The following is a 22018-nucleotide window of genomic DNA, read 5'->3' on the forward strand; positions in this document are numbered from 1 at the left end:
TGCCTGCGTGTCTGTGTGGCCATGTGTACGTGTCTAGGTGCTGCGCAGCCAGTAGAAAGTCTTGCTGTTTGTCAGTGTGTATTTGGAAAGGCACAAGCACAGACACTAGCCAACATGCATGTGGAATGGACCTGTTTTCTCCTTGCCAACCTCCTCACATGTAATGATCCTGTTATACCTATATTTGGACAGTGTTTTAAAGGAAAATTCTGGTATTTAGCACTTTGAGTCCCTTTTCTGGTTTGTTCTGGATGAACTAGAGTGGTGGACACCGAAATTTTGACGATTGGTCCGGTCTCGACTTTTCTGACTCGTTTTGAATCGCCTTTACTGCTTCAGAGTGGCTGCAACAGGCATGCACAAACATGTCCTAAAACAACCCTTAACGTTCGTTTTCAAAACTGTGCAACTCACCGAGTGGTTAGTGGTGTTCGTTGATTATTATAATCAAATATATCGGCGCAATGTATGATTTCCAGCCGTCTTATTTGCTATTGTGTCAAATCAAAGTCAAAGTCAAAGTCAGCTTTATTGTCAATTTCTTCACATGTTCCAGACATACAAAGAGATCGAAATTACGTTTCTCACTATCCCACGGTGAAGACAAGACATATTTTACCAATTTAAGTCCACAGACAAACATAACATTCAAGTAAACAAAAAAGTAAGTAAATAAGTAAATAAGAGGGCACAAATAATAATGAAAAAAATAAGAGCAGCAAAATTTGGTTGAAATTGTGCATAGACAGTCAATAAAATACTAGTGCAAAGTCAGGCCAATAAAAGGCTTGGGTAGTTCTGTTTGACCTAAGTAAGAAAGAAAGTGGCATAGTGGTGCAAGTTATGTAAGAGCAGCAGAAGTGTTGTGTTTTCAGGACAACAACAACAAGTTGTAAAGTGTACAAGTGTGCAAGTGGAGTAGTGCAGGCGGCCATTGTGGGTCCAATGTCCAGGATGTTATGTAGCTGAGGGTGGAGGGGGGAGAGGAGGGAGAGAGTTCAGCATCCTTACAGCTTGGTGTATGAAGCTGTTGGTGAGTCTGGTAGTGCGGGAGCGCAGGCTTCTGTACCTCTTCCCAGAGGGCAGTAGATCAAACAGATTGTGAGCGGGGTGACTTGCATCACTCACAATTTTGGTCGCCTTGCGGGTGAGGTGGGTGGTGTAAATGTCCTTCAGAGAGGGGAGTGAAGCACCAATAATCCTTCCAGCTGTGTTCACTATGCGCTGCAGGGCTTTCCTGTTGTATTCAGTGCAGCTTCCGCCCCACACAGCGATACAGCTGGAGAGGATGCTCTCAATGGTGCCTCGGTAGAATGTGGTCATGATGGCTGGTGGAGCACTTGCTCGCCTGAGTTTCCGCAGGAAGTACAGGCGGCGCTGAGCTCTCTTCGCCAGTGATGCAGTGTTAGTGGTCCAGGAGAGGTCTTCGCTGATGTGCACCCCCAGGAATTTGGTGCTGCTCGCTCTCTCCACCACAGCACCGTCGATGGTCAGTGGCAGGTGTTGGGTGTGACCTCTCCGGAAGTCAACAACAATCTCTTTGGTCTTGCTGACGTTCAGCAGGAGGTTGTTGTCCCTGCACCACGTGGTCAGATGGTCGACCTCCAACCTGTATTGAGTCTCGTCGCCCTTGGTGATGAGACCCACCAGAGTTGTGTCGTCAGCAAATTTCACTATGTGATTGTTGCTGTAGGTTGCAGTGCAGTCATGCGTCAGCAGGGTGAAGAGCAGCGGACTGAGCACGCAGCCTTGGGGGGCCCCTGTGCTCAGTGTGATGCTGCTTGAGGTATTGTTGCCAACACGTACTACTTGAGGCCTCTGACAGAGGAAGTCCAGTAGCCAGTTGCAGAGGTAGGTACTGAGTCCCAGTTTGTCAAGTTTGCAGATGAGTTGTTGTGGTATTATGGTGTTGAATGCAGAACTGAAGTCTATAAACAGCAATCTCACATATGAGTCTCTTTTTTCCAGGTGGGTGAGGGCTGGGTGGAGGGCAGAGCAGATTGCATCCTCTGTAGACCGCTTGGCTCGGTATGCAAACTGGAAGGGGTCCAGGGTGGGGGGGAGAATGGATTTGATATGTGACATGACAAGCCGCTCAAAGCACTTCATGATGATGGGTGTCAGTGCCAGTGCAAGTGTCAGTTGTGGAACTATTTTTTCAGACACCTCACAACCGCGTATGAACTTCCGCTCAATATTTCAGCCTGAAGCATAGACAGTGGTGCAGTAATATCAACGTGCAATGAGTCTTCCAACAGAAATCAATGGGATTTTACAAAATGCCAAATAAAACACGACGGAAAGTCGCTATGCTACTTGTCAACGAACACCACTAACCACTCGGTGATCCATGCAAATAACCAACTGATCTAAATATGATTATGAATGATGTAAATGTGTTATGCATTCTATGAACATATATAAACAATATTTTTTCTAACTTATCATCAACATTTTTAATTCTCATTTGAATGAAAGACTTGTGAGTTGACAGTCCTAACACAGTGCTTTAAGTTCCATTGAACTATGTCTATTTTACTTGAGTCAAGTTTAAAGCTGCAGTTGGCAAGTCTGACAGATTGATGGGCCAAAATTTTGAATGTTTACAACTCTCATGCCCCAACTCTCATGCCCCTCCCCCACTACCACCGAGCACCCTCTCATCGAGTTTGTGCTCGTCATTGCGCACCAGACTGCACCAGACTGTGATTGACAGTCAGATCTCACACAGCCCTGCTCTGATTGGACCAGAAGAACCGGGAGCTGTGGATTTTTGCAAAACAAATAACAGGCACTAGGTGGAGGTAGAAGTGCGGTTTTTTTTCTAATACTGGCTGATTTATGTTGTTCTGTCAGAGCATAGTGTTGGTTTCAGTGAATATGATCAAAAAAATCTTGCAGCTTTAATGTTTTGCGTTTACCTCTGTTTTTCACTGTAAAACATAATAGCGTTCTAGTAAGTAGAATTCAGTTTTTGTCATTTGTTGAGATTACTTGCGTAAAATGAGTGTTACTTAATTTTGTGGTAGAGTAAGTAAACTATACTTGAATTGCTGAAGAAAAACAAAAGTAAACTATACTTGAATTGCTGAAGTTTGTGCTACAATGTAAAATTAGTTTGTAAACCCTTTAGGCGCCAGGTTTAAAAAAAACAAAAAAACAACAACATTGGATTTTTACATTAACATTTCAAAAGCCCATGGCTTCAAACAAAAGTTTATGAAGAGGGTTAATTTACTCATCTAATTAGCATATTATGACGTCGGTACATTAAAGGCACTCTCCTCCTCTCTGGTCAGGATAATATCAACCCCCAATCCCTTTGTTACATTATGGATACACTGAACTGCAGGAAACGGGCCTTTGAATGCAATGGTAAAATTAAGTCCTGACTCACTGTGGACATTAAAGATTAGGGTGATCCCTGGACCACTGGCCAAATTCCCAACATGGCTCCCTCACTCTCCACCCCATGCTGGTGTGTTGTAGCCTGGCTAGCGCCACCACTTCTCAATGAGACGTGGTCTGGAAACCAAACGTTCATTTTCTCGTATTTGAAAAAAATGCCCAGATCCGTTTATTGGGTGCCACGGATGCCTATCAAATGCGTCTGTGCATAGCTCATCATCGTCTTGCTTTCCCCCCTGTTCTGTGATTGGTTCCCTATCTCAGGCGAAAATTTGCTCCATGGTCTCCAGGCTGCCTTAGCAGCGTGAATCAAATCGCGCGCAAGGCAGCATGGGAACACCCAGACTAGGTGTGTTGTGAGCTTTCTGGCATATAATGTTTGCCATTCATCACTCAGGTGTGTTTTACACATTGATGGTGCATAGTGAGGTTTCCCATTCACTCCACAGTACTTTCCGAGCAAAGTAAAGCATTATGTCTGTGCATCATGATGATGTTCTACCCACAGCATTAGAGGGCCCCATCATGACATTCTAAAGCGCATCGTCACTCGTCAAAAGCTTATTCAAATTTAGTAGGATGTCCAGTCCACAATGCGAGTGTTTTCGTTATCAAACGTCGAGCGCATGGCGCAACAAGGTGTTCCAAGGTTTTTTTAAATCAGTCATGGGTGTGTTTGGGGCGTAACATCATTTAAACCAATGAGAATGACATCTGTCATTCCCTTTGACGGCGCAAAGCGCGATGTCAAATAAATGCATCTGTATTTTGACATTCAACGGCGCATTTGAAGGAGGCTGCTTGCGAGACCGTGGGCCCTATCATGACAGTCTAAAGCGCATCGTCACTCGTCAAAAGCTTATTCAAATTTAGTAGGATGTCCAGTCCACATTGGGAGGGTTTTCGTTATCAAATGTCGAGCGCATGGCGCAACAAGGTGTTCCTAGATTTCTTAATCAGTCATGGGTGTGTTTGGGGCGTAACATCATTTAAACCAATGATAATGATATCTGTCATTCCCTTTAACGGCGCAAAGCGCGATGTCAAAGAATGCATCAGTATTTTGACAATCAACGGAGCATTTGAAGGCCTTGACGCATTTGCACTCGTCTATTATTTGAACTCATTGGCAAAGTGAAATTAACTTCACCATGGTGTCAGTCAACGACAAGACAGTTATATGCAGTTACTTTGGGTTACCATTGAAAACATACGCTGGAAAAAGCAACACTTACCCTATTAGTAGGGTAGGAAGGTGGGGTTCACCTGCACCCGAAAGGTATATTTTTTTCAACCTAGTTTTTTTGTAATCCTTAAGGTGTTTAGAAAAGGAATTTTGATGTTCCCCACAGAAATTATTGTCCCATATGTGTTTTTTTGTATCATCTTTTGTGTCCGTGCTTGATTTTCGGCTGTAAAAAATGAAAACTTTAAATCTACATAGAACCTGAACAATACATCCTACAGACACAATCCACCCCAATTTCTCTTTGTCTTTCCATGAGGAATTGATAGATATGAGGATTGTCATGATTAGATGATGTATGGTGGTATTAAAACTCTAATAAACACCAAAAAATGTAAAAAAATCGGTGACATTGGATCACTGGAACTCCTCCTCTGTGGACCCTATTGATATATGTTTTCTAACTTTTGTATTTTTACAGTCTTTAAAATGTCTAATAAGCAAATGTTGATGATCCCTACTTGAAATATTGTCACATGTTGGTCCAAATGAACATCTCCCATAGTAAGGAGTTACAATTCAAACCGTTATATTGGTATTATATTTATTGAAACAAAACAGAAAACCACTCATATAGTCAAATATAGCAGCAGACTTACACCCCTCTCTTGATTGATGGAACACAGGTAGAGAGAGTTAGCAGTTTTAAATATCTGGGAGTACACATCTCTGAGGACCTGACCTGGGCTACTCACATCCAAGCTCAGGTTAAAAAGGCCAGACAATGAATGTACCATCTAAGACAACTCTGGAAATTCAGTTTCAACTTTTTACACTGGGGTCATAGAGAGTATACTGACGCAGTGAATCACTGTGTGGTATGCCAACAGCACTGAGAAAGACCGCAACACCTTGCAGAGAGTGGTGCGCTCAGCCGAGCGCATCTCTAGGACTTCTCTCCCCTCCCTGCATGATATATACATCAGCCGTTGCAAGAACAGAGCCACTAAAATCATAAAGGACTCCACCCATCCCAGTAACTGTCTGTTCAGTTTGTTGAAGTCAGGCAAGCGCTTCTGCAGTTTGAAGGCCAAAACTGAGAGACTAAGGAAAAGCTATTTCCCTCAGGCCATTAGACTCCTCAACATGGACATGCCAACTCTTATGAACACCATGGACTCCATCCCATTTCAATAACATTATTATTATTAATTATTTCATGTCACTTTATTATTCTATTTTTGAATTATTTATTATTAACTTCTGCTTTTAATATTATCTGTTTACTTAGATTATTTCTACTTTACAGTCATGAAGCTAACCAGACTTACATTTCACTGCTTGTTATATACTAATATAACTATGTATGTGATGAATAAATCTCTCTGAATCTCTAGGGTATAACAAATCCCCATTAGAACAAACTGAAATAGAAAAGAGTGATTCTAATCAAAGGTCAAAAGGTCAAGGGCAATGATGTCTATACATAATACGACAGGTCTTCATAATCAATCTCTTGCTCCTTGTCTTCTTCACTATCTCCATCAATCTCCTCGACTGTTTCTTCCAGAATGTCAGTGAGTGAAGTGGGGAGGATAGGTCCACAAGACCACACTGGTTCCAGGGTACCCTCTTCAGTCTTTTCCCAGCCTTGACCAGGATCATGGGGCTTGGGACACCAGAATATCGGTGTGGCTGCTCTCTTGTAGATGTCCAGACGGTGGTTGACACGGTTGATCTGTGGGACCAGGTTGTCTCTGCAGTGCAGGAGCTGGGACAGATCCACCTTGGATCTGGTGTTAAGCATCTCATCCTCTCCAATAATTTTTTTTCACTATGATGCTGCGCATGTTGTTCACAGATTTTTCACGGGCCTGGCCATACATTACACAATCTAAATGCCTCGATGTCCTCCACCACATCTGGCTCCACAGACCACTGATCACCAAGTTTTCTGAGGACATAAATAATTATAGTATTACAAAGTCACAATGTATCAATATCTATGTTCAGCATTAATTGCCATTACATGCTACAGAATATCTGACTAAAACTATTTAATTTAAGGCTGCAGGGTACTTTGGATTACTCTGTAGCTTTTTCAGAGGTCCAACGTTCCCTTTGCCTCTAAAGGCACTTGTAACGTCTTCCCCTGTGAAGACGTACAGGCCGAGTATTGTTGTGCAGTAGTCTGCCCCCTAACATTCTGCCAGTTCGCTGACATTTAGGATCCGCCTGTGCTTTCTGGTCCCAATGTCGACGTAGATGGTCAGCGGGACGGATTAGGCGTGGTGTAGGAGGATGAAGAAAATGTCTGTGTCTGGAGTCCTCACCACAGCCACCTTGTGCCCCAGTTGAGCGGCATACAGCAGGTGCAGAACAATCTGGGTGTCAGTCTGTTCCTGGGTTGACTCCACCTGAGGTATCTCACATGTGAAACAAGTTATTGAGTAAGGTGTGATAGTATACAGTAATACAACATTTGACCAGTTTCTCATGTATAACTGGGCTTGGCTAAATATTTCCCAAAAGTTTCTAATAAAGAAGAATAGTGAGAAAGACTGTTAAAATACTCACATTGCCACCCGATGACTCCAACTGATATGATTTGCCTTCAAATTAACTCTCCAAGATACTTCTCCGTCTGTTAAGTTTTTTGAGCTATGAACCTTGGTAAACCCTTTTGCAAGCATCTCAGCTTTCTCCTGATTAGTCACTGCCTCTACCTCCTTATTTTTAAGCACAGGTATAGAGAATTCCCTTCTAATTCCTCCCATCTTTTTAATCATGCTCCAAACATCACCCACTTTAACTTCTGCCCCTATCTTACCACAAAATTCACGCCAATATTTCCTTTAAGCCTCTCTTACAACTTGTTTAACCTTTGCCTGTGCTTTTTTAAATTCTATTAAATTGGTATATGAATGGTTTGATTTAACTCTTCTGAAGGCTTTATTTCTTGATTTAACTGCTTCCTTGCAGTCATCTGACCACCAAGGTACCATTTTCCTTTTCCTCATGCCAAAAGATTTACCAATAACCTCCTCCGCTGCCTCACATAGTATATTTGTTATTTTTGAGTTTAATTCATCAATGTCACAACTATATCTGATATCATCTTCATCAGCTTACCACTCACTTTATAACTATACAGCCCCCAGTTTGCCTCTCTCATTTTCCATCTTGGAAACCAGTTATCTTCTAAACACATATTTTGATTCCCAACACTTAACCAGATAACATAATGATCGCTGCCAAGAAAACTTCCCTTTACCTCCCACTGACTAACCCCTGCTATCTGATCAGATACTATCGTAAGATCTAACACAGATTCTGTTCCATGATATGCATCAAATCTAGTGCATCTTCCATCATTTAAACATATTAATTTATTATCATCCATAAACTCCTCAATAGTACTCCCATTTTCATCCACTTTTGTCCCTCCCCACAGAGTGTTATGAGCATTAAAATCTCCACATAATATTACCTTTCCATTTTCGTCCTCATACATCCTATCTAGCATCTCTCTCAATATTATTTTACAAGGATTATAAAAGTTAATGATTTTAATCTTATTTTTACCTATCCATATATCAACCAGGACTACCTCTACATCTATCAGCACATTCAAGTTTACACTTCTATAATGTATCCCCTGTTGTATAAATGTAGCCACTCCACCTCCTGTAGTGTTCCTGTCTTTGCGCACTGCTGTATATCCATATATAATGAAATCCAGTGTTGGTTTTAACCATGTCTCTTGTATGCAGATAATATTGGGTTTGTCTTCTAATTCCTCAATAAAATGCTTTAGTTCCTGACCATTAGCTATTAAGCTTCTAGCATTCCACTGAAGAATAGACAGAGTCATTAGCCTGGCTAGCGCCACCACTTCTCAATGAGACGTGGTCTGGGAACCAAACGTTAATTTTCTCGTATTTGAAAAAAATGCCCAGATCCGTTTATTGGGTGCCACGGATGTCTATCAAATGCATCTGTGCATAGCTCATCATCGTCTTGCTTTCCCCCTTGTTCTGTGATTGGTCCCCTATCTCAGGCGAAAATTTGCTCCATGGTCTCCAGGCTGCCTTAGCAGCGTGAATCAAATCGCGCGCAAGGCAGCATGGGAACACCCAGGCTACAGAGTCATGCTGCTTGTGATTCCTCTTGTCCAACCCCTGCTAGTAGTAAATCATTGATGCTGTCTATAGTTAGCTCCCCCACACCAATGTACTTCTGTGCTGCTTTTATAATGATTTTGATCCTCTCAGTCTTGCTCGCTGTTTGAGCAGAGCAATTGATAACTTCTGCTATGAAGGCTATAAACTTTACATTGTCCACTGCGATATATTTTGACTTTACCTCTTTCCCAATCTGTCTTATTTCCTGAGAGTGCCAGTGCTGACTTCGTCCAGGTATTTCTGGACCAGCTCCTGCTGTTAACACTGCTTCCTTTTTCCCTTTAACTTGTTTAATTGCTTCAGCATATGTCACCTTTTCCTCTACTTTAACTCTCTGTACCTCTGCTGCGCGTTTATGCGCCTCACAACCTTTATACGCAGCACTGTGTTCTCCTCCACAATTACAGCATTTAGCCTGAACACCTTGCTTACATTTACCATACAAAGTCAAAGTCAAGTCAAAGTCAAAGTCAGCTTTATTGTCAATTTCTTCACATGTTCCAGACATACAAAGAGATCGAAATTACGTTTCTCACTATCCCACGGTGAAGACAAGACATATTTTTCCAATTTAAGTCCACAGACAAACATAACATTCAAGTAAACAAAAAAATAAGTAAATAAGTAAATAAGAGGGCACATATAATAATGAAAAAATAAGAGCAGCAAAATTTGGTTGAAATTGTGCATAGACAGTCAATAAAATACTAGTGCAAAGTCAGGCCAATAAAAGGCTTGGGTAGTTCTGTTTGACCTAAGTAATAAAGAAAGTGGCATAGTGGTGCAAGTTATGTAAGAGCAGCAGAAGTGTTGTGTTTTCAGGACAACAACACCAAGTTGTAAAGTGTACAAGTGTGCAAGTGTGCAAGTGTGCAAGTGGAGTAGTGCAGGCGGCCATTGTGGGTCCAATGTCCAGGATGTTATGTAGCTGAGGGTGGAGGGGGGAGAGGAGGGAGAGAGTTCAGCATCCTTACAGCTTGGTGTATGAAGCTGTTGGTGAGTCTGGTAGTGCGGGAGCGCAGGCTTCTGTACCTCTTCCCAGAGGGCAGTAGATCAAACAGATTGTGAGCGGGGTGACTTGCATCACTCACAATTTTGGTCGCCTTGCGGGTGAGGTGGGTGGTGTAAATGTCCTTCAGGGAGGGGAGTGAAGCACCAATGATCCTTCCAGCTGTGTTCACTATGCGCTGCAGGGCTTTCCTGTTGTATTCATACTCATGATCCTCCCCTCCACACTTGCCACAACTTGCTCTCTCCCTCTACATACTGCTGCTATGTGCCCATACTTTTGACATTTAAAGCACCTGAGTGGTGGGGGGATGTACTCACGTACTTGGTAGCTCATGTAACCTACCCTTACTCTTGTTGGTAATGTTTCCTCTCTCATAGACAACAGTATAGACAAACTCTCCTTTTTAATCCCGTTTTTGTTATACGTCAACCTCTTCACTCTTTCTACCTTAGCTCCCGTCACATTTCTCAATCTCATCATCAGCCAACTCCGTTGGGACCCCTGTGATCACTCCTTGCACTATTCTTTTCTTCTCCCATACACCACACTTGACATTCTTCCCCTCCAAGATGGTCATTTTAATCAAAATGTCTCTTTGTCTATTATCAACACATGTAATGATTAAACTTCCATCTGTCAATGGCTTAACTGACACAGTTCCTACAGCGTCATATAACGCTTTTGATAGCCTCAATGGGTTCAAAGAACATTGCGAATCAAACTGAAGTTTTACCTTGATCTCTTCCATTTGTCTTACGTTTACTCTAGTATCTTCCTCACCCAACTTCAGAGATTTAGCACTTAAACTACTACCACTATTAGTTCTGCTTCTCTTTTTTTCCATTCCTAGAGATAACTTTCTCCCATCCACGGTTTGTTTCTCCCGCTTCCTCATTCTCCATCTCACTCTCACTCGTTTCTGCTACGTCACTTCCTCCCATTGCCGTAAGTCGGCGCATCAACCCAGAACGCACCTCAGTCCGCCACTCTTCACTCCATCAGTGAATCTGTGATCGGTGGCGGGGTCTATTAGAGCAGTGTTTCTCAAACTTTTTCAGACAAAGGACCACTTAACCAATAAAAACAACCTCACGGACCACCTAGCTAAAAAAACAGTAGTCCTACTTTAACAGTATATTACACAGTAGGCCTACTCACTGAACCACCTTGCTTATTGTATTTGCACCTTGCTTATATTGTGTGAGAAAATTCATTTAAACTGGCGTAGCTTACATAAGCATTGTTACAGACCTGTTTGTATTTACATACAAGTTGGTTCAATATTGCAAACAACTCATTTATATTATATTTTACCACGTCTGCTCGCGGACCACTTGGGTTAGCTTGCGGACCACACTTTGAGAAACACTGTATTAGAGGGTGCCGTGAGCGCGCACTTATCCAGGATAGGTTTCACCTGGCTTGATGAATCCGTGTCTGCTCATCCTGGCGTGCTCGTTGTGCAACCAATTAAGCCTGTATGCTCTTGTTTTGGATTGATTGAGCGCAGCTCAGTAACTTATCCCGGATGTCTTAATTCTGCTTTTGTGCAAAAGGCCCCTGGTATACAATAGTGCTTTTTAGACAATGCGCTAAGCCACTCCCTAAGTTGTTAATTGCCACACCCCTGGGCACATTGTTTAAAAAATAAACATGCAAAACATTATTTTTTATTCACACCCAACTGCATTTTATAGTGATATGAATTTCAAACCAGTATATGTTCATGTAAAAGTTAATGTAATTTGTCCCCCTTTGACAAAATGAAAACATTAGATTAGCCCTCTCCTCTCTGTGAAAACGTTCACATCCGACACACAGTTCTTACAGCTTCACACCACCACTCTTTTTTTGGTTTTGGTTTTAAGCTGCATTCAGACAGGAAGAGACTACAGTAGCTCGTTTTGTATCGTGTGCATAATGGGCATGTGAAAAAAGGGAAATGTTGTCGGTATGTCTTTAATAGCTAGAAATATAATAGATGATGTAAGTATTATGTGGGTACAAAAGTGTTGCTGTTCTTAAATCTACAATTCTGGAAAAGAGGGGACGTCTTCTTGTATTCCTACACACAGGTAAAAACTCTATGATTACTTAGGGGAGGATGGGCTAAGTTGTACAGCTTTTTAATTAAGATGACCTCTAAACATGGGGATACAATAAGTTAATTAAACTAATGCATACAACACAAGATTGGGATGTTTTTTTTTTCATTAGTTGAAACCTTAAAAAATATCTAGGCCTAGTGTCATGCAGTTGGTAGCACCACACATAGATATGGCTACTACAGGGCTCAGGGACGGACTGGGACACAAAATCAGCGGCCCTCAAATCGGTTGGACTCAGACTACCTAATTAAATACAAAATCCTTGCATTACCCTTAAATATGCATATATTTTCAACTAAGTGTTGTGGAGCACTGAAAGTGGACATTGGCTATCACTCTAATTGATCAGAGGTAGCCATGGAGCACATGATCTCCATATTCTTAGTAGGCTATACAAGTAATTATGAAAAAAGAGTTTCTGCTTGAACTCAAAGTATAATTTAAAATTACTCAGCTACATTTAAACTATACAATGCTCAATTGATAGCAGCACCAAAAAAATACTAAAGCCTATGTGTAAAGAGCTAAATTATCTAGATTGTGGTAGACCTTATTGTAATTTATACCAGTTGTATGACAACTGAAACCACACAAAATAAACAAGGCAACTTTATTGCCTGTTACTGGAAATAAAGGTACGCTATACTACCTACCTACATTGTTGGTACACTTTAGAACAGTACAGCTACATGAACTTATTCCCTTGAATGTCTTCCAGTAGCTTATAGTATAGGTTAGGCCTAGCTTAGTTGGCTTGTGCATGAATATGACTTGACGTTTTTGTAGCCTACATTTCCGTAACCCTTTCAACACTACTTTGAGAGACCAACCACCACTCGTGCCATCGATGCTTAATTTTGGGCGTCTGACGGAAACTGATCAATCTGACCAACAATTAATGTTGATTGGGCACTCTTTTGCTGTCCGGGTTTGCAAATCATTAATTTAGAAAACTTAAGTTGTACTATTTGTTATCATAATTAAGTCATCATAATCATCATCATCAGCATGGCATGTCAAACACATACCTGTTAGCAGGAACTAGATTTTCATGTTGGCGAAGCATGGCTTCCTGACTACAGATGGTTGACAGTTTTAGTTTCAGTTGCTATTTCAGAACGGCTGAATGACAATTTGTTTCATTTCAGTTGATTGAACTTGTGCCTCAGTGAGAAGAAGATGAGTGTCACTGTTGTGCTGCTTTTTCTGGTCTACACCCTTCAAACAGGTTACCTTCACTATCTTACAGTATTTGTTATTGGCTGCTACATGTATGTATATCTGTAGTCCGCTGTTTCCCCTCTTTCTTTCAGATGGTCTTTTTATTTCTTTATCTTTTCTCTTGAGCTGACCACATGCCCATAAAAGGTTCCTGACAGGGCTTCTGTCACTTACCACAGTGTCTGTTACTTGGTACTGGGGTTCCCTTAGAATCGATAACTGCATACACATAGCAACCATGCAATATTTTTTGTATATTTTAGATTTGTCTGCCTCACTTCTAGAAATGCTTTTTCCAAGACATTTTATTTTGTGATATGTGGGACTATTTCTGAGCCTTTTGAGCAATGCATACTAATTATGTAGTATAAGGATTGTACTAACACTAAAGGAGGAGGGGCAAAGGGTTATGTGCAGTCCATTTACCTTTTATCTGAAAAAAATAGGCGTTCATTTTCCTTAACATAATATGATATCTATGTTTGCAATGTCATGTTGCTAATGTATCTCAACTCTCATTAATAGTGTAATCAAAATCTTGTGAAAAAGTTACAACTTTTGCACATATCTCAGAACTTAGAACTATTTTCTATCTTCTAGTTTTGTGATATCATTAGACATATCGTTTGTGAGTTGTAGAAGCTGGCACCATGAGTTTTAGCTTCTTTGCTAGTACATTTGCATCCCTATATTTGGGCCAGCCGTGGCCTACTGGTTAGCGCTTTGGACTTGTGACCGGAGGGTTGCAGGTTCGAACCCCGACCAGTAGACAAGGCACCTAACCCCTCACTGCAGGCAGCTCACTGCGCTGGGATTAGTGTGTGCTTCACCTCACTGTGTGCTGAGTGTGTTTCACTTATTCACAGATTGGGATAAATGCAGAGACCAAATTTCCCTCACAGGATCAAAAGAGTATATATACTTATACTATAGGCTAAAAGCAGCAGGTTCCCAACACTTTAAGAGACACACTGTATCTATATTGCATCTGTATTGCAGGGAGTCACCAGACACACACACACACACATGCAAACAACTTAGCTGAATAGTAACCTCTTTTTTATTTAAAGATGAGGTGCAATAGAATGTCTTTTCTAAAACAGATAGTTTCGGTCCCTGATTATGTTTGGCTGAAACGTGTTCGATGTCGTAAAATCCAGCACAAACATACACCTGACGGCATTTCGTTCTATATTACTGCACAACTCGATTCAAATGTTAGAGTAGCTGCGTCTCGAAGTGCTTGGCAATCCTTCTGGTAGAGGAAATATATTTCTTGGCAGAAGGATTATTATCTATAAATTGTTACATAATACATTTCTCGTTGCTGTGCCTTTATTTCACAAAATCTTGCCATTTATATGTAGTAACTGTTTTAGAAAAGCAATAAGCCACTCAAGTCCGTAGGTTACACTGATTTTAGAACAACTAAGGGCAGGGTTGTGCGTCATGCCTAATAATGCCCCTCAGCTGTTCTACAATCAGTGTACCACACAGCCTCTCGGGGCTTATTGCTTAAATTTACACTTGTATATGGAGTTATTTCTACACATTGTAGGCCTACACATTGCACTGAAATAACACTCTTGACAAAGTACATAAACAAACGCGTTTGTTCTCTCACAGCTGGATCCCCTGTGTACAAACCAACTGGAGGATCTGTTACTCTGGAGTTCCAGCAGCACCAGCCCCTGAAGATGGGGGTAGATTTCATAAGGTGGCACTTTGGCCAAAATAATATAATGAAATATGTACCTCGCAAAGACACTGTTATAGTCGCCTATAAAGGTGGTTATCGTCATCGAGTGGAGTTTAATAATGAGACCTTCTCTCTGGAACTGAAGAACCTGCAGAAGAATGACAGTGGACTCTACAGTGGAGAGCTCAGTGCTGGAGAGACAGACATTAAGGTTGAGCATGAACTCTCAGTTCTGGGTGAGCATTATGGATGATCAAATGAATAATACTGGTTATTACATTACATTACATCACATTTGACTGATGCTTTTTAGCCAAAACGACTTACAACTAGATAAACAGTTTAAAGCTTTTTAAACAATTCTCCCAACAATTCTAGAGCAATTTAAAACAATTGAAAATGTAGAGTAGCCTACAATGGGAAAAGTGCATCAGTGAGTGCTGTTTTAATATAGTTTAGTGTCAGTTCTAGTCAGGTGATAAGTGCTAGAATTAGAAGGCTAGTTGTAAGTAGTGCTATGAGAGGAGATTCTTGTAGCACTACATACAACATTCTCTGAAAATGTTTTAATATATCAGATTAAAGTGAAATTTTACTTTGGGATAGCCATTCACATTTATCTATCAAGCACACACACACACCAGCACACATGCTTACACACATACCTTTAGTAACATCAGTAGGAGAAACGCAGATGGACTTCCTTTCCCAAAATATGAAAGTTATGTTTGTTTGTGTGTTTGTGTGTGTGTGTGTGTGTTTCAGATCCAGTGGAGGCACCTGTCCTGTCTGTTGTCTATAACCAATCTTGTGGTGATTTCTTTAATGTGACAGTGACTTGTAGAGGTCATGACCTCTCTCTGACCTCCACCTGTAACAACATCAACTGCACTCCAGAGCGAGAAACCTCCACTGACTCCAACCTCACCCTCTCTTTTAAAGATAATAGCATCACCTGCAATCATAGGAACCCTGTTAGCTCTAAAACTGCTAAAATGGAGTTCACACAGTGTCCAGGTAAAAAAGACATGAACAGTTTCACAGTTATTCTGTCCTCAACTTTTAAATGAGGGCCATCTTACCTGTAATATTTAATCAATTATTCAATCAATTATTGTAATCAATTGTTTTATTTTTCCCACTAGCCTTGCCATGTTTAAAGTGATGAGTTTGAAAAGATTTGACCAATTTTGCACCGCTACTGCTGTCTGTACTATCTGGATCAACAGATGCCTCCTGCCATCTTAGATTTGTTTCATACTTTCATCATTGTTGGGTTCAATGCCATAATTCACATAAAGTATGAAGCAAATTCAAGATGTTTAGGTGGGAACATTACGGTTTATGGTTCCGTCTGCTCTCTCCCTTAATCTGCCAGTTGGTAAATCTCCAGTGTAGTCATGTCTACTGATAATCCAAGCACAACACTTAATACATGTATCTTGTGATACGTTATTACAGCATACCAAACACAGGATACTTCAAAAGTATGTTGAAAAGGGCCAGTCACCCCAGAGCACTTTGGGTTAAAGGTTCTCTAAGCATGGTTGGCAACGTCACTTCTGTTGACGTTTCAAACAAAACAGACGGCTAGCTAGCTCGCCCCTCCCTCCCTCCTGTACAATTGAAACTGACATGAACGTGCATCTTGTCAGTGATTGTCTGGAACAGTTTGTTATGTTTCATGGTCCAGGCTGAACCAGTCTGTTTTTGTAGAAGTTTTTGGAGCCTGGGTTGTCCACAGAGACAGCGTTTTTTTGTACAGTGTATTAAGGCTAGCTGATTGTGAGGAGATGTTTGTTGTATGTGACAAAAAATGTTTTAGCTTAGAAACCGCGTAACATGACTTAGAGTTTTAATGACGTAACATGGCTTAGAGATACTTTTAGTACTTTTCTGGCTACTGAGTTTACTTTATGCTAATTATTTATGCTAATTACTTTATGCCCAAGTTTACTAGTATAAATGTACTTGTGGTACACTTGTACATGTACTTCTACTTTGTTTGACTAAATTGGCCCATTTTCAGTTCATAATAGTAAACTTGTATACTGAGAACTATACTGTAAGTAAACTATACTAGTTACTTCTAGCACCTCTTTTAGTTTATTGTAGTATATGTTAAATATATACAAGGTGTAAAAGTAGTAAACCTTTAGGGTGCAGTACAAGTGAACTTATAGGTGTACTGTTCACTAATAAACTGCATTTATAGGGGAGAAGGTAAGAGGAGCCATAGGGTAAGATGAGCCATTTGTTTTACATTCTTCATCATTCTAATGTGTCAAAGAGGTTTTGTTTTGTAATTTTCACACCAAACAAAAATTCAAAGTGTTCTACAACTTCTGTAACCAACAACTCTTTGATAACTTATAAGGGTAAAGAGATGCTCTCTGTAAAAAAGTTGGTCTCGTGGCACAACTTCCCCTATGTGGGGTAAGATGAGCCTAGGTGTGGGGTAAGTTGAGCCAACACAAAGATTTCAGAAAACATTTTTATTTTCTTCAAACAAATTTAATTTAATTTCTACAAACAGTAACAAACACCAACATTTAACTGAAAATTTGCCAAATAGATTCAACTGAAAATTTGCCAAGACTCTTTTCTCACCTGTTTACCTTTGAATTCACTTAAATAAGTCTGATTAATTTGCTGCCTAGTCTCTGAAGTTATTATAACACTAAGGAACCATATAGAATGAGGTCACAAAATCAAGGCAAACTTAACATTTTTACAGATGCAATACAAGTACGACTGTAGTTAGCTGGCTCAACTTACCCCAGGCCTGGTGACTCATCTTACCCCACAACCACCATTTTGAAAAAAAAAAAATGTTTCTCACAACAAGCTAAGGTAAAATTCATGATTACGGTATGTTTAGCCCTCACATCATAGCTTAAAAGGGCACCAATTGAGGTGTAATACATCTGAATGTTGTTCTATTCACGTTTTCTCTAAATCACCCTAACTCTGGACATGAATGGAATCCACTTTGAGAGTAACAAATCATATTTTTACACACATATTTTTTACCACATTTGCCATGTGCTGTACCTTTCCACCTTTCCACATATTGTTGTTTACGGTTTCCTAGAAAAAAAGGGGTGGTTCTCTCCTATTCCTTATTTCAATCACACACACACTAATGGCATAGACTGCCACAGAGGGCGCCAACTGGCACATCGGGACCACTTTTGGGGTAAAGTGATTTGTCAGGAGGAGCTGGGCTCGAACCTGCAACCTTGCGATTCCTCTACCTATTTTCTGTTCATTGGTTTTTGTGAGAGTGTTTCTACTTATCTCAATAAGGAAAATAAATCAAGGGCCTATGTTGAGTAGGCTACAAATATGTCTTCTGAAGGCCTAAACAGAGCCCAGCCAAAAACTCCAATACAATTTTGATCAACTTTGAGGGACAGCTATGACCATGCAGGATCATCCAGACCAAACGTGATTATTTTGCTACATACTATTCCTATTTATGTACCAGCATGCAAAATTTGAGCCTCCTACATGGTTTAGTTATGGGCTTGTGAACTTTGACAAAAAAAGAGGCCGAGCAAATGGACACGCCCCTCCCCCTGTAAAATTGGCTGTATCTTGGAAAGTATTGATCTTACATAATAGTAATTTTACAGTGTGTCTCCTGGGTAACATAGGTACATCTGGTATTTTTTTCAGAATTTTTTGGGCCCTGGTTGAATTGACGTGGAATGACCCGTATGCAGAAAGTCAAAGACTATCAAAAGTCTATTCTTTTAAATCTTAGAAGTTACAGCCCAAAGGCAACCAGTTTGTCATGCTCTGATGCAGGCTGTGATGGCGAAATGTGTAGATGTAACAGAGGCGAACTGAGCTATCATGCTAGTTGCCCGTGTAAATCCTCACACCCCTAACGTTAAGAACGCTTCTAACCGCTGATCTAAAAGCCTGGGCTGTTAGCTCAGTGGTTAGAGTGTTCGACTCCCATGCCGGTGTGTGTCGAGGTGGCGGGTTCGAGGGCCGTGAGCGGCGGACGAATTACGACCTCTGTTACAGTGGTGCCGTAGACCCGGATCATGGGAGTGAGGATTTAGGGAGGTGAGTGTAACGGAGGCGAACTGAGCGAGCATGACCCCTAACCTTAAGAACGCTTCTAACCGCTGAGTTGGAAGCCTGGGCTTTTAGCTCAGTGGTTAGAGCGTTTGACTCCCATGCAGGTGTGTGTCGAGGTGGCGGGTTCGAGGGACGTGAGCGGCGGACGAATTATGACCTCTGTTACATAGACATGCTTTAGCCATTTGAGAATTTTAAAATAGATAACCCTTGTGAGGGCCTCAGATTTCCTTTAAAACATTTTTCAACTTTTTGCATCCCTAAACTGAAGAGCACCAGAGGGTCACCCGCAGTGTAACACACTAGCAGCACGCCTTGCAAATCATTGTGGCTATCAGAAGCCTCTGCCTCATTACTATCTCTGTTCTCATTGAATGCCAATGGGGTGGAGAGAATGAAAACTGATAAAAAAATTACATTTGTATCAGCTCCTTGTTTTTAACACAAATTACAGTAAATGTCTACATTTTTTCACAGACAAGAAATCTCCCTCACAACAAAATGGAGCTTTGCACTTGAGCATATCTGTATGCCTATCCGTCTATGTCCCGGTGGTGTCTGTTATGCTGTTGGTAAATGTATAATGAAAAGAAAACCGATGAAAACAGGTAAGATGATGCCTTCTTTCACTCTTTTTTCATTTATGTTACTTACAAAGTACCCAACTTACATGCATGCTCTTCAGACAAATACATTATGTTTTCACTCAGTACATGAAATAAAAAAAAGAAATTATTTTAACATGAAATATGTAAACTCTATTCATATTTCCTTCAGTGTTCGTTTATCTATCTAACCATATTGTAAAATGTTGGTCTTCTTAATTGACAATGATAGAAACAATAACTAAATCACCTTAATAACTTTGCTGAACTTAGAGGTCTGATGTCCAAACATGATTTAAATAAACTCATTCAAGTATTTATCTCCAGCAGGGTTGATTGCTGCCGTGGGCCTTTCACAGCCTTCCTAAAAAACGCCATCAAACATCTGCATGTGATATAAAATGCAGAGTGGTTCTAACAGAAACTAATAGAACTGACCACAAGAACTGTCTTCCAACTTCCAAAATGACATCAAAATGCCCCAACTGTTCCCAGTTTCAAATCAAGACAAGACCAAACTGTTAGATGCTTTCTGCCAAAAGCTCAGCACTTCCTTCATTTTTAAGCTAATGAACAATTATGCTTCCATTTACTATTATTTTCTGTACTTTGCCTTCATTTATGTAGAGCACATTGAATTGCCCCTGTGTGTGAAATGTCCTATATCAATAAACATGCCTTGCCTTGCCTACAACTCAGATTTATTTAACAAGTATTAAAATAAGTCTATAGTAAAACCAAATGTCCCCATATCATGTTAAAGGTCCCCTGTGTAATGGTTTCAGTTGTTTGTTAACAAAATCAACATTTCCCATTCATAAATGTGGCCCCATTCATGTTTAATTACCACCACCACCAAATCGAAGCTTGGCTCATTTACATTTACATAATGCAGTGTCGACTCGCCGTGTACGTGCACCATTTTAAAATAACAGTGGCCAGCAAGGGACATATGTGAAATACAGCTCAGTCTTTGCCGTCTGCAAGCATAGAAAAAACATTAGCTTGGATTCATCTGTAGAATTTCCCTGTATTCAGCAATGTAAGTTACGAGCCCATTTTCTACTGTCATATGTCTTCCTAACAATCCGACATTGAAATTGTATTTTCCAACTAAATAAATAAATAGAAAAATAACTTTGGTCGTGATCTGTCACCGTTTCACTTGATCTCTAGTTTCTAGACCCAGAGACAGTTGACAGACTAACCTAACATAGTTTTGCTAAGACTAATAGACTACCAAAAAAGTTGCTGAACGTGTGTTATTTCAGGTTAGTTTGCAACAATATACAAGTTCAACCAAAGTCCTTAGCTGCTACCTAGCTAGCGAACATAACTACCCGTTCCCATTTACTTTCCGTTTACTGGTAACTGGTAACTGGTAACCTTAGGGGGCAGCCATGGCCTACTGGTTAGCACTTCGGACCTGTAACCGGAGGGTTGCCGGTTCGAACCCCGACCAGTAGGCACGGCTGAAGTGCCATTGAGCAAGGCACCTAACCCCTCACTGCTTCCCGAATGCCGCTGTTGATGCAGGCAGCTCACTGTGCCGGGATTAGTGTGTGTTTCACTAATTCACGGATTGGGATAAATGCAGAGACCAAATTTCCCTCACTACTCAAAAGAGTATATATACTTATATACTTATACTTAACAGGCAAAAAACTATTCATTCCGTGTCCGATAGTGTTTCATTGGCATCACATACAAGCAATGGCAATAAAATAGTACACAAAATTTTATTAATATGTTGTTATTGCAATCCGTAACCGCAACAATAATAATAATAATAATAATAATATAGTATGTGCCTTACATGACAACTACCCATCTTACAGCAATTATACATTGACCAATTAATACCTGTAAGAACAGTGAACGCTTCGATTTGGGTCATATTACTATTCCCATGAACTTCAGACTACCTATATAACATCAATTCACATTATCATGACTATCCATTTTGCTATTAATTACATACAGGCTATGTATGAACTTACCTTTAGTGTTGATCTGATTTTCAACCATCCATGCATGACAGCTTACATCCTCCAACAAGATACATAAATGAGGTGTTAGCTGGAGTTTTATACTGGGTTAGAACTAGTAGTTCTATCAGAAACTAGTAGTTCTATCAGACTCAGGGGGGTACAATGAAAGTTAACACATATTTTAACCCATCAAAGGATATACAAAAGACATAAGCAACAATAAGATAGTCATTGGCATAGGTCCCATCCTCGGTCCAGGTCACTGAGTGTGCAGACCCTTGCAGATCCTGCCGTAATGAGACGGCAGAGGGCGGAGCCTACCCCCAAAGAATAAGAAACTAGATGTACCGCAGAGCGGTACAAAATATGACCGCTGCCCAGTCCAGCACATTTTTTCCACAAAAATAAATCACGCTGAAAGGCCTATATGATTCTAACTGTCTCACTAAATTGCATTATCCACACTCAATTCTCACTGGTATCTGCTAGACAACAAGTACCAAAACATG

At 40.6% G+C, this 22018-nt stretch overlaps 1 protein-coding gene across 3 annotated transcripts; it reads left to right on the top strand.

Moving 5' to 3' along the window:
* Positions 1-11608: 11608 nt before the first annotated feature.
* Positions 11609-20206, top strand: LOC121722303 (SLAM family member 7-like). Of its 3 annotated transcripts, none has more exons than XM_042108616.1 (6): positions 11609-11865; positions 13047-13126; positions 14746-15054; positions 15584-15835; positions 19391-19521; positions 19846-20206. In XM_042108616.1, exons 2-5 carry the CDS (start codon positions 13078-13080, stop codon positions 19495-19497), a joined length of 717 nt encoding a protein of 238 aa, XP_041964550.1. In that variant the 5' UTR covers positions 11609-11865; positions 13047-13077; the 3' UTR covers positions 19498-19521; positions 19846-20206. The 3 variants fall into 3 exon arrangements, with proteins under 3 accessions (XP_041964550.1, XP_041964549.1, XP_041964551.1); XM_042108615.1 differs by having other exon boundaries at positions 19849-20206; XM_042108617.1 differs by having other exon boundaries at positions 11609-11718; positions 13046-13126; positions 19849-20206.
* Positions 20207-22018: the final 1812 nt, after the last annotated feature.

Source organism: Alosa sapidissima, chromosome 1, assembly GCF_018492685.1.
Source record: "Alosa sapidissima isolate fAloSap1 chromosome 1, fAloSap1.pri, whole genome shotgun sequence".
NCBI lineage: Eukaryota > Metazoa > Chordata > Actinopteri > Clupeiformes > Clupeidae > Alosa > Alosa sapidissima.

Bases quoted from the DNA above. Each gene is read 5' to 3' on its own strand.
- LOC121722303 (XM_042108616.1), top strand. From the start codon at position 13,078: ATGAGTGTCACTGTTGTGCTGCTTTTTCTGGTCTACACCCTTCAAACA. The intron at 13,127-14,745 runs GTTACCTTCACT...GTTCTCTCACAG, and splicing joins GGTCTACACCCTTCAAACAG to CTGGATCCCCTGTGTACAAA. The intron at 15,055-15,583 runs GTGAGCATTATG...TGTGTGTTTCAG, and splicing joins GCATGAACTCTCAGTTCTGG to ATCCAGTGGAGGCACCTGTC.